At 42.0% G+C, this 13,433-nt stretch overlaps 1 protein-coding gene across 3 annotated transcripts in view; it reads left to right on the plus strand.

Moving 5' to 3' along the window:
- RERE (arginine-glutamic acid dipeptide repeats) overlaps window positions 1–13,433 on the plus strand; it is a 172,303-nt gene that overhangs the window by 142,548 nt on the left and 16,322 nt on the right. For all 3 annotated transcript variants that reach the window (XM_026074072.1, XM_026074070.1, XM_026074071.1), the window contains 2 exons: window positions 10,629–10,791; window positions 13,017–13,109. In XM_026074072.1, the coding sequence (XP_025929857.1) occupies window positions 10,629–10,791; window positions 13,017–13,109 (256 nt within the window). The remainder of the gene's footprint in view (window positions 1–10,628; window positions 10,792–13,016; window positions 13,110–13,433) is intronic.

The raw sequence follows: 13,433 nt of genomic DNA on the forward strand, positions 1-13,433 counted from the left end.
GAATTTGCTGAGCTGTGTAATAGTAGTCTGATTTAGGTAATTGTGTGTGTTTAATGCAAAAAAAACCCAAACAAACAAAAAAAACCCTATATTCTAGCGAGAGAAAACCTTTCTAATTCTTATGAGCTCAAAGTCAGTATTTTCTGTCACCCCTTCAGTTGTGTTTCAGCGTCACTTCAGTGAGCCTGAAATGCATCCAGTAGAATGTTGCACTAATGCAGAGTATTGATTTTAAGTGACAATTAAATGGATGTGGTTTGTTTTTAAATACAGATTTGCAGTAGTTGCTGTGAAGTAGTCAACTAGCAGAACAAAAAAAAGCCAGGAATTATAATACAGAAAATGTTTTGATGAGTATAATTTGGTTCTATTTGGAAAATTATGTCACCATGCAATAATAATGATATTTTTAAAGTAGTAAAACTTTGTTAGTAACTACAAGCCTAATTTCAGTAGTGCAGAATTAAGTCTTGCAAATTAGCATATATATACCTCACTGAAATGCAGAAGGATTAAGTTCCCTGCTGAATAGCAGAATTGAATTTTAATACTTTGTTTAAAAGAAAATTATGAAATTGCAAAATACTGCTGTCCTTGTGTTTGGGATGTCACCTTTTACACAAGCACGTGCACACAGATTGATCTTTCATTTAATTTAATTGAAGTTGACATGCAAAGCACAGCAGAAGGTAGTCTAGTTTATAACATAAAATAATCAAAGTCTGTCAATATTTTTGGTTCAGCTTGAATAGCTGATTGTAGCTAATAATTTTCAGCCCCCCATATAAAAGCCATAAAATAGAAGAACTGCTGTGGTTGAAGGAGCCTTTTTCATTTTCTGGCAGCCATTACATGCTGCCAGTACAAAAACATTTTTTTCTTAACAGTCCTTCCCTGAGCTCAAAAATGGATTTCCCTCCAGCCACTGTCATTCAATTATCACCTCGGGAAATGCACAGATATAACTGATGATCCCTTTAAAATATCCTGCAGTGTTCCACCCTCCTCATCCTTCATTTTTCTCCTCGCTCCAGTCATTAAATGTAACATTGCTGATGTATATTTTATAGGGTGACCCTGACGGCTGTCGCTTTGAGGATGTGCAGAGATAATAAGATTGTCCATGTAATGAAGGGCAGATAAATAGAAAAATGTTTACGGGATGGAGCATGGTAGTTTTAACAGCTTTATGGCTTGCTTATGCACACTTGCTTGCTCTCATGTACACACCCACATGAACCAGCACTGATTTTTTTGCTTTATATGGTAAAAATGTGATATATTACAAGCATGAGAAAATAATGTGAAAGGTATCGTGGCGATGTAGCCAGTAGCAATGAAATGTTTTTTGTCCCACAGCTGTACTCAAGCAATATGCACCCCAAAAATTTCTAAGCATTGAGCTGGCGCAAAAAGAAAGCCCAGTTGAAGGGATGATGTGTTGGTGCCTCGCACCCTTACTGAGAAAACTGCGTTCCTTCGTTGTACTATTAAATTTTCAGTGCAACAGAACTGATGGAAAAGTGTGTGTGGAGGGGTAAAGACATCATGCAGTGTAGGCTATGGTAAGTTGTGCCCCTAAAGCTCTTCTATGTACCCTATATTTAGTTTATCTGGGCGTTTATCCTAGGCTCCTTTTTTTCCCCGGTGTGCAAGTACCAATATGAGAGCTTCTAGTTAATGAGAGGATGGCAGTGAAAGATGTTGCATGAAACAGTTGTGAACCTCAGGACTTTGATGTAGGTTGTAAAATGGAAGGTAAGAATTGTTGGCTCAAGAAAATATGAACTTCCCCTCTTGCCTTTGTGAAAGCATTTCATCTCTGTCCTTCACAACCGCACTGGATATAATCCACCTGTCCTGCGCGCCTTTTGTTGGGGATAGCGCTCTGGGCATCAGGATAAGCAAAAAGGGACAAGGCTGAGTATTTGGTAGGGAGAATAAACAGATGTTGAACAGTAGGTGGGAAGGAACCTGCGATTTATGCCAGTCTGAGCCTCAGTAGGAAGAGAGATGCCCTGGCTCCGCAGGGGCTGAATTATGTTCTCCAGGCTCTGTCAGCGTGAAGCAGTTCGTACTCTGAGCCAAGCACTATTAGAGCACAGGCAGAAAACATCACATCAGTATTTTAGTATGGGGTTCTGCTGGAATGGGAGACCCCTCTCTACTGCGGGTTTGGCAGCTGTGCCTGAGCAGCTGCTGGTAAAGGTGTGTGGGAAAAGAAGAGGTCAGCTTGGGGTGGGGGGGGTGGGGGAGTGAAACAGTTGGAGCTAAAGGTGCAAATCGGGATTTCCAGCCTCAGAAATTCTGATAATGCAAGCTGCAAAGGGGAACTGAATAGAAAACGTGTATAAGGCGAGCGGGTTCTTAGCTCTTTCACTGTTTGGATAACCCGTTAATTGAGCAAGCTCTAGAGAGGGATCCTGCCAGGCATACCTGGTAGCACAGGCAGCTATTACGCAGTCCTGTAGAACTATAACTGACACTATTAAAGATGGGATCTAATAATTAGTAATGGATGCAGCCAACAGTCTGAGTTCCTTTGGGTATTAGGGTCTGTTGATTAACAAAGAGTCTCTGGAGGAAGAAGCCTTAATTACGAAAGTTTTCATTCTGGCATGACATGCAGCTGGAGAGAGGGTCAGCAGCTTTCAGCTGTGGCTGAGGTTTGAAACAATGCACTAGCTTGCTCTGATTTTGGTTTTGCAGAATTGTTTTTAAAGCTAGTACTTTAATCCCTAAAAATGAGAGACGGGAATTGTTTGCATAGAACAGTTAGCTAGGGAAACTTCCATAATATGCCAGTTTATCTTATTTCCTGCCAATATATGCAACCTTAATCTCAAACTGGAAAAAGTTAGCAAATGCACTGCACCAAAATTATGAATTAGATGTGGCACAAAGACATGTTGAGATTTTTTTTTTTTTTTAGACTGTGAACAATAAAATTTAGATTTCTCTTTGGTTTGCTAAAGCCATGTAGACAAGTGGTAGGAATAAAACAACAAGTATATCAAATTAAAAGAAAAAGCAGTATGTGTTGAGGGCAAAAGGAAAGTCATACTGAATTCTTCACTGAACTTCTGAGGAATAGTCAGCCAGTACTGTGCTTAATGAGGGTGGACTTAAGCCAGTAAGCCTAGTTCTGAGTTATGAAGGGGTTTTAGAGCCTGTCACTGGCTGAGCTGCTCACGTGGTTTGAGGTTAATCAGTAGGGTTGCACTCCTCAAAAAGGAACCACATACCATTGATAAAATGTGGGTTATTACGTTGATGGCATTTGAAATAACATAAGCGGTGGAGGATTTCCAGTTTTATCATGAGTAATGTGCAGCAAAGATAATCAGCAGGTCTGTGCTCTTCTCCCACAGCTGATGCTGACTATTTTTTCTTTTTTTTAATATTGGCCAATTTATTAATCTTTTGTCTCTTTGTTTCCATATCCTATAAAACAATATAAGGAATGTGAAGACACTTAATTTGATGATAAAGCTATTAAAATACTTTAAAATGGAAGATGCTGTATAGTGTTTGAGTGTTACTGCATTGTTGCAGATAAATACACTTGTTTCAGATGAGAGATTCTTTATTTACATCCTGTTTTATGCATCTCTCCTTTGTTTCTCCCCGCTTTGCAGTCCTTGTTCACTGCCTCCTTTCTTAATTTGTTAATGAGGGCAAATATATTCTCTTGAGGGAATCTAAAAAGTGACCTAGGTGTTTAGGTAACATGAAAAATGAAATTCCTTCAGTCTCTTCACTGCTTGAGTAACTCTTGAATGAAATATTCAGGTTCCAAACTTGTTTCAGCATTAGGAGGAGTGAAACAGTTCTCAAATGACCTGTTGTACGAGAGGCCTGTCAGCTATCAAAAGAGTAATTTGTAGGGCACAGAAGCTCTTTCTTCCTCCTGTCTGTAGAGGACTAAGCAGGGTAGCAGCGCTCAGTTAGCAGAAGCAATTAGAAACCATGAAGCTGTGTCTGATTGCAGGGGGTTTTGCCACAACAAAATTAAGCCCAAAATTTACAGATAGAGCCTCAGCTGGATTTCCAAGAAGGTCTGTGAGTGTTCCTGTATTTGGGAGTGAATCGATAGCATAAAATACCAAAGAGTTAGCTTGGGTTCCTTCAGCACCTATCTCCGCTCTTGCTTTCAGCTTTTCCACTCGGTCAGCCAGTTTTGCCAGGAGTTTCAAATATAAAATGAAGTCAGCTAGCTGATCTTGCTGTTTTGTAGGGCAAGGAAACAGGTTGTTGAGACAGCCAGTCCTGTGCCTAAATTATGGGAAGGGTTTTTACAGAGACCAGGCAAAGGAGAAGGCTGTATTGCAATTCAAAAGATAATAAATAGCTAGAGGAACAGCTAGATAAAGTACTTAGATTTTTTTAAATATGCTAGAGATTGGGAGACCTGCAGGATATTTCTTAGAAAGCATCCTAGGATTTTAAATACCCTTTTAGTAGCGTTATTAAAATATTATTTGGTTTTTAAAAGCCTCTCTTAAAATTTCAGTAGTGTTTTAGATTATGCAGCATTGCTGCGCACCCAGGGCGGGCATTAATCAGTGCTGCTGAACAAACTGCTGAGACTTATTGCTTAATTAGAGCGTACGCAAGCCTATCTGTCACAGTTGACGGTGGAACGTAGGCCAAGCTTAAAACTGTAAAAAATGCTTAAGTTCAACCTTTCTGAGCTGTGCACAGTTCTGCTTTCTCCGCCCTGCTGCATTTTTGAATTATTTTAACTTGCTTGGACCGAGACAAAGTTTCCAAATTATCCGGATCCAGACATAGGCTCATAGCAAGCAATAGCTGTACAACTCTCTGCTTGCTGCCCCGTTTCTGCCTTGGCACGGCAGGCTGTGGTGTTCAAGAAGTCAGCGGTTTGGTGGGGTGATTGTGCTGGCCTGTTTCCTTCCCTTGTGCCTCTTGGATTAGCAGCTTCTGGGTGTGGAGATGTGCGCAGCTGAAGGGACCGACCCCTTCCGTTTTGTCTCCCAGGCTAGAAGTGAGCGGCAATAATCTGGCTGTAGTAGGAGTTTGAGAAAGCAACCTGGAGCTGACGGACAGCAGTACGTCGGTCTGTACCCTTTGTGCAAAACGGTGCATTTATATGTAGTTCATTGTCTTAATGCGCCCCGTGTCATGCAGGCGTTTGAGCAGATGTAACAACTGTTAAAGCCAGGCCATCAGGTGAGAGAGACACTGGATACGCTGCTTTTAGCCGAGGACTTTAGTGTGATGGAGAGCATTAACTAAATTGCGTTGACTTAATAAAATCTTGATGCATTCCAGAAAGATTGTGAATTCATTAAGACCACAGCTGGACAATCTGTTCTCCTCCTGCCTGCCGTGGCTGGCGTTGCATCCACTGAAGAGAGTTGTCATTTACCTTTTTTGTTTAATTACAGTCAAGCTATCCCCCGTTTTTTTTTGTTTTTTTTTTTCCTCCTGGCAGAGCTAGGCTCTGGGGAAATTAAACAACAATTATTATGTTTGCTCACTCTGTTATACCATAACAGATACTTGAAGGTAAGTTGATGTGTTTGTGTGATTGGCTTCCATAGGAGCAGCTTCTGCTGCAGCAGGGCCGGCGGCAAAGCCGCTCAGACGCAGGAATGCATACACAGTGTTAATCCTCTGTTTACCTAAGGCAAGACTAAACCCAAACAGGGGGTACAGCTTGTACTGTGTATTTTACATTTGAAAACTACTGATAAGAAGTGACAAACCAGGGCATGCAGCACTTGCTGACGCTTTTGTCAGTTTGCTAAGGGTGTGGAGGAGCTAATAAGGCCTGCCCTGAAATTTTATTGTGTAGGTTGCAGAGCTCGATTGAGCTGCAGCAAAACGCTGGTGAGGGCCTGGGGTGAAAATGGTGGCCAAAGTAAGAGAAAGGTGCCACATGCCAAGGAAGCAGTCTCCTAACAAATGCAGATGGCCTGTGCGGTGCAAGCGGGTGTGCTGGGTTGCTGAAGGGTGTAGGCTTCTGGGTGCTTGAAGGCTCTTGTCGCCTCAGCTTCCAGAGGTGACTTCCGGAGGATGTCTCGCTGCTGCACAGGGAGGAGTGGATCTGAACCATTTCCTTCGTTTTAAAAATTATTCCTAGAACTGAGCTAAAAGGAGGTGTGACCTGACTTTTACTTGTAGCTAGACTATGGGGTAAAACAGGCTTGGCCGGAGGTGGTAGGGCGTTTGAGGAGTTGTGAGCTCCTCATGCCTTTCAAAAGTGATGAGAGCTGGACCATGGTTGCTCCTGAAGAACAGGTCTTCTGTGCCTTGTGAAACTTGAGCAATGTGAAAGAAGCTGTTCTGGGGAAAAGGTAACATTACAACCCTGAATGATTCTTCTCATTTTGCTTTATGTGAGTTTGGTAAGTTAGGACAATTAATGCAGATATTAATGTAGAAAAATGGAGTTGTATTGGAAGAAAGAGAGGTGGAGTTGCCTCAAGCAGAGGTGAGGCTGTGTTACTGTGAACAGCTAACCATATTAGGGAAGGAATGAATCTTCTCCCTAAATATGTCTGCGAAGAAGCTGTTCCTTGATGGAGTTGATCTGGGAGGGCAATAACAGTGGGGTTCTTGGCTGTGACAAGATACAAGAACTGGAGCTACTGATTTGTGGGGGTGGTGTTTGGAGTAGGCTTGGGGTCATCTTATTGTGATATTTCTTTCAACATACTGGGTTTACTAGTAAGTGACGCAAACGGTTGTCAGGAGCATTGGTGTCTGTGGGTCTGAAGGCGCGAGCTGGGTTGCAGCGGCAGGAAGCACCCCATTAACAGGTGCAGTGAGACAGGCGGAGGCTGGGACACGAAAACCCTTTCTGCTGTGCAGTTGCTTCTAAATACTGCCTATTTTTACCATCAAGCACCTGGAGTGTTACGACTGCCCTAATTCGTTAGACGGGGAGGTTAGCTGAAGAAGGGCTTTGCCTGTGCTTTGAGGGGTCGCTTCAGTGAGCGCTGGTGTCTGTTTCATTTACATATGCTTTGAGGGGCATCCGTGTATGTACGTATACAGTTTTGCTACTGCACATTTGAGGAGGTGATAAGCTGGGCCATGCATTGCTTAAGATTCCCGTTTCGTTGTGAGGCTTTGCAGTGGTTGGTAATGCCTGTTTTTGTTGGCCAGAGAGCTTGATTAAATGGTAGCATATTGCTGGCGTGCAGGGAAAGAAAGAGGTGACAGAGGCAAGCAAACGGTGCTCCTGACTACAGATGGCCTGTGCACTTCAGACCACTAAACTGGATTCGAGAGTGACTGACAAGGTCACTGCTTCCACCAGCAGGTGCAGCCCTCCCTGAACTTGACTTGCAAGAAGAGTTCCTCTTCCCCTGCCAGCCGGACTTCACCGCAGGCAGTGATCATTTCACCAGGCTCACCACTTTCTTAATTTTTCTTTGCAGTTTGGAAATGAGGGGGATGTCACTCTTAAGTTGGACAAGTATAATATTGCAGTGGAAGCTGGTTCAGTCCACTTTATCTTGTGTGATTTTAGTGCATACGTTGCTAGCAACATCCACTTCCTGGCACAAAAAAACTTCAAAGCAGGCATACAATGTATTTATAAGTTGATAGGTTAGGACTATTCCCCTGGGTGTAGACCTGCTACCCAGAAAATCACAGATTCAGAGCAGCCACTCTCATCTCTCCGCCAGTGCACAAGCAGCAACCACCTCAGTTCATCATGCTGTTAGCAATTATAGTACAGAGATGTAGGATGTGTTGACTGCAAGACCTTGTGGTGAGATGAGATCACCAGGAACAAAATGATCATTACAGGCCATTCATGTCAGCAGCGTTTATGCTCCTGTGTTTGCTTGCAAGCACAAACAGCAGCTAATTTGCAAGGCTGCCTTTTGTAAAAGGGCCTTTTGATCAATGCTTGCCTGGGCTAATGTTTCAGTAGGCYATTGATTTCCGCAACAGCTTTTGTTCCCTGAATTTATGTGTGATGGGTTTAGGCAGCGCACGCTATGCATGTTTGATTAAAGTTCATTTGACTTCACTTGCAGTGAAGCTGGAAGCTGTTTTACTCCCTGTTTGTAGAACCAAAGCTTTCCCGACATATTCCTTTGTTTGTCCTCAAGCTTTTGCCACCCATGCAGTGACCAATATGCTGTTTCTAATCCTTTCAGATTCACTCCACTCCAGCATTTAATCCCTTAGGTAGACAATGTAGTATGTGATGGCCAGGCAGCTAATAAAATCTGGCCTGGAATTTTTTTGGTGTAGAACCTGTCAATCCTGTATGTATATAACATTTTCTGTATACGCTTCCTCTTTGACTTTTACCCCTCTGTCTTTGTTAGAAGGTTGAGTCATTTACTTTGTCACGTAGCTGTGGTAGCCTGGTTATGAATTTGAAGTAAAGACTATTTTCTAGTCCTTTAATATAACCGAGTTTTATAGATATGGCAAAATTTATTATGGAATAAACGTCTATTATATCTTTTTCTGCATGCAAAGTTGTGACTGTGGTTTTGGGAGGGTCTCAGGAAAAAAGCGTTATGATCGTGAAGTTCATATTTTTCATAAATATACACTATTTCTTTTTTAAGCAATTGATTTTATGATGCAGTGCATGCATAAGTTGTTAAACTTCCCTTGGGACCTGATGGGTTTGYGATGTGTAAATAGAGCTCAAATAGGTTCCCATTTACTATTCTATGATGGGAGGAAAGGAGAYTGGTTTCCACTCTCCTGTTGTCATATGTCAGGAGGCACACATTAATTCACTGACACAGTGACACGGGATTTACAGATTTGCTCATTGGTGCTGACTCCTAGGATTTGATATAAATGAATTTGTAGGAAAGATGTGGCTGGTTTGATTTGCAGGAGGCTTCGTGCCTCTGAAAGGCATGGCATGAGCTTTTCTGTGAAGCTACGTTTGCCTGCTGGCACAGGTCATAGCCTCCGTTTGACAAACAGTTGTGCTGCGTGGACTTTGAGCCGACTTTTAGTGAAGTGAAGCAGCGTTTCTAAAGTAAACACATGCAGTTGAACACGCAGTAGCAGAGCAGAGTGCTGCGTGTCAGAAGCCTGTGTTCTTCCCGTATCTGACATAGCTTGAATGTTTGTGGCCAGCCTGTACCCATTTGCCTCCTTAGTTTTAGAATCTCTTCAGAAAACTTTTTTTTTTTTACGTAGGGCTTTTATCCTGCAGAATCTAGAGTAGCTGTTGATCCATTTCCCCCACTCACTTCTCCCCCTGCCCTCCCCTTCCCCGGCATCGCTCTGAATATGGCTTGGCGCGGGCATCGTTCGGCTCTGCAGTGGAGATCAGCAGCATCGGTCCCAGCCTGCAGCAGCGCGGACGAACAATGTGTCTGTTCTGTCCGTCGCCAGAAATCAGCTGCGGTTGTGTTCTTGATCTGGGGTTTCTATTTTTAAATTAGGCGTTTGTAAAACTTTTACGTGCCTTAAACATCAGCAGTTAACGTTTAGAACAACATCCTCTCTGTCTTTCCAGCGCTTCGGTGTTACAGATGCTAGTTGTGCCGTTGGTGCTTGCTGGAGGCCCTTGGGAGTTTGGGTTAAGGGTGTGTCGTYGTTAGAGTTAACCTGAGCGACGTACCCTGAGCAACGGCTGCAGGATTTCCCCACAGAGAGAGCGGGTTGAGGTTATGTTATTAGATCACATAAAATGTAGTTCAAAGAGACTCTTTTTGTGGGCAATTCAGGTATGTTTGTTCTGATGTTGATTTTCAAGGGGCTGGTTAGAACTTCTCCATTTTCTCTTGCAACTTGAAAGAAACAACACCTTTTACCTTAGAGGCAGACAAGTCACCAGGAAATGATGGTGTTTCAAAGTAACAGAAAAGAGATTAAAACCACATGCTATTCTTTAGTTCAGCATTACATCCACTACTTTGAATGGCAGCTGCTCCAGTTTTTGAGTGTAAGCCAGATTCATTATGTATGGAATTATCACTCATTTCTCTAGGTGTTCTCATTTAACTGCTTAATTTAGATATGGACATATATATTCAGATTAAAATAGGATTTGCTGTAGTATGGTTACATGTTATGATTATAGACTTACTGTTGAACATGTTTTTATTCTGACTTTCAGCTTCTCAAACAAATATTTTAAAATACCTATATGCAGGATTTAGGTTGGCAAAATGGCAGTTTGCATTGATCTTTATTCTTTTTGTAAATACAAGAGAATCCTTAGCAGATATCAGTGCTGTGTTCTGACAACTGACCGAAAGACAGTACCTCTACAGATGCAGTGCCYGCTGACTGTGCGCGGGTATCGGCAGGGTGCTGACGGCAAGGCGAGGGCAGCCCCTTCTGAGCTGCTGAAACCAGCAGTGTCACTGGCATCCAGGTGGAGGCTGCAGATTTAACTACCCACCCTCTTTCTCTAGTGGAGGAGGAGGTAGAGGGGAAGAGTGAGAACGTGTTTGTTTACTTCTTTGCCTCCCTCCAAAAGCGAACAAAAATAGCGAGGATTTTTCTGTCGTATCTGAGAATTTTTTCTTTGTCTGTCTGAAATGTACCCTGAAGCTTCCTACATAAATAGGTATGCACGCATACACAGCAAAAGGGAGGAAAAAAGCTGACACATCAGCCTTGCATGCCCCTCTAACATATTCCTTCTGTATTTGCAGGGAGAACTAATCACCTTCTATTACTATTGGAAGAAAACCCCTGAAGCAGCAAGTTCTCGAGCCCACCGTAGGCATCGAAGACAGGCTGTGTTTCGGAGAATTAAAACTCGAACTGCTTCCACTCCAGTCAACACACCCTCCAGGCCCCCCTCCAGCGAATTCTGTAAGTGGAAGCTAAAAGCAATGCATTTATCTTTGTTTAGATGCAGGGAGCAACAGTAATGTAATGACGCTTTATGTTCAAGTGAATAAAGCAAGCAAATGGAGTTCAGGCAGTTGCCCTCTCCTGTTCCTCTACTGTTATRCTGCAGTGTGGTAGGCGTCTGATCAGCGAGCACTGTGTGCCATTCTTAAACACAAAAGCATCGTGTAAGGATAGAAACATTGTCCTGGTACTGAATTTCTCTACTCTTTTCTCAGTTTTGTGTGTTGTATTTCCCTAGGCTTTTTGCAGTAATAGGAATTAGAAAATGCAAAAGAAGGAAGTCCTATCCCTCTCGTCCTTATTTGGTGACCCATACCTTCTGCTCCAGCTCAGTCTTGTGCTGTAATTAGCAATCCTGTACCTTAATGTATCTTAGAAGTACTTTGGCCTTGATTGAAGCGGAATTGTCTAAACAATAATTACCCAAACCAGTGAAACATACTATGTTACGAAGGGTTATGATGAGTAATGTCCATACGGATATATAAACTTTTATCCTTATGTAGAAGGCTTATGTTACCCTTTAAATTTAGTGTCTTTCTATGGACTGAACCCAGCACACTTCACATGCCTTCTAAAGAAAAGACTGTATGGAAGGCAGCAGTTGGCAAGGTGGTGTTAATACGGGGGAGGCAGAGGATGTGATGAGTAGGCAGGGCAGAGAGCTGAGGAGGGAGTAAGAGAGGGCTATTAATTTCTCTTCCTTGAAACCGGCAGGAACTATTGCTGATTTCTGAGTGTGCAGAGGGTGAGTCTTGACTCCACAGCGCAGTCCAGGATACTCAGCACTTAAAAGTGCATGTGGCTGGAAAGACCCATCCATATGGATCCCACTGCAGTATGAGAATAAAAATCAATTCAGTAAAAGAAGCCGGGTTCTAGCCTGATGTTAATTTTAAACATCTGTAAGAATTAATGTAGAAATTGTGATAGTGCCAACAGCTACTGTTGCAATGCCAGAAGTTGTTAAATGGGACCCCGTGTTGATTAGAAGAGTAATGAGTTGATGACAAATGCTAATGGAAACTATTGTAGTTACTCCCTCTCTATAACCTGCATGTATGACAAAATACCCTCTTAGAACCTTTAGAAAAACAGTATTCTTGTATCAAGGACAACTTTCCTACTTAAAGATGTGAACAAAAGAGGCTGCACATCAGAATGTTTCCTAGACAGGACTTTTTGCTTGTGACAAATTATAGACTTACTACAATGTGAATTTATAGCAAGTGGCTGGAAAATGTAATACTCTAAATAAGAAAAGGCTTGCTTCTGAGTTTTTTTTAAAGATGATATAGGATTCAGTTTTTGTGTAGGTGTATGAAGAGTTTTTCCAGATACTTGTGATGTCTGCAGATTTGCAGTAGTTTAGCACTTTTTAGCTGATAGTATTGTAATCAGATAGTTTGCTGTATGCTGCTTACCACAAGTGAAAGTGACCCTTCTAATATTCCTCACTTCTTCAAAAAATGACATCTCAAATTGTAATTTTCTCAGTGCTCTGGCTACTCTAAGGAGGCTTGCAGTAAGAATTGGAAAGCTGGTGGTATCCATGTGGTGCCTCTTTTCCAAAGGGATCACAAAGTGTTTTGCAAACTGGCATGTTATACGCAGTGTTTCATCTGCCCACAAAATTCCTCTAGCTCTTTGGTGAAATATAGCCACTGGCTAACAGAGCACAACAGCAGTTCCCATCTGATTTAGAAATGAGGTTTTAAAAACAAACAAACAAACAAGCCACCACCTTATTTGTCCAGGGAATCTGATAAGGTAGGATTTAGGTAGAGAGTATTACTTGATTTTGAATTTGGCGAGGTTCTTGATATAAGCATCCTTTCTCTTGAAAGTTGTACTTTAAGAACACAGCCATCCTGACTAGCACAAACAGTATTTGAACAACTGCTTAATTGGAAAAGTATGGCATACTGGATCAGAAGTTCTGAGCTGTATCCTTTTGTGTATTCCTGAAATAATCTTTTAATCAATAGACTGACCAGTCTGGCCTTGCTTAGTTTGCAAAATTTGAAACGTTGGCAGTCCAAGGCAAGATGGTTGTAGGAAGTCATCGAACGTACGCGAGAACTGTCATTATTAATGGTTATTCAGCCAGGTAGGAGGAAATAGAAAATCCTGCTGAACTGTTTTCTCTTTCCCTCTTCTCCCCTCGTTCTTTACTTATTCAGTGGACTTGAGCTCAGCCAGCGAAGATGACTTTGACAGCGAGGACAGTGAACAGGAACTGAAGGGCTACGCCTGTCGTCACTGCTTCACAACCAGTATGCGCCTGATACATTGCTGTATCTCTCTTCCTTCTGCTACTGCCTATTTAACACAGGTTCATTCAAGCAAGAGCAGTTCTTGTGTGTGTACAGCGGTTCAAAAAATGTAGGCTTGAATTAGCTAAAATATGCAGTGTTCCTGGAAGAATTTATCATGATTTACAATGGCAAATCAATATTGCAGTGACAAGGGAGAATCCTGGGAGGTAGACATCTATACAGTAAAATCTGTGTCTTAACAGAATTCTTTATATAATCCATTTGCAAAATTGCAAATCAATTTTGAACTGTGACTGTCACATACAAAACTTTTTTTTATAA

This window comes from Apteryx rowi, unplaced genomic scaffold (genome assembly GCF_003343035.1).
Source record: "Apteryx rowi isolate R43461 unplaced genomic scaffold, aptRow1 scaffold_38, whole genome shotgun sequence".
In the NCBI taxonomy this organism is placed as follows: Eukaryota; Metazoa; Chordata; class Aves; order Apterygiformes; family Apterygidae; genus Apteryx; species Apteryx rowi.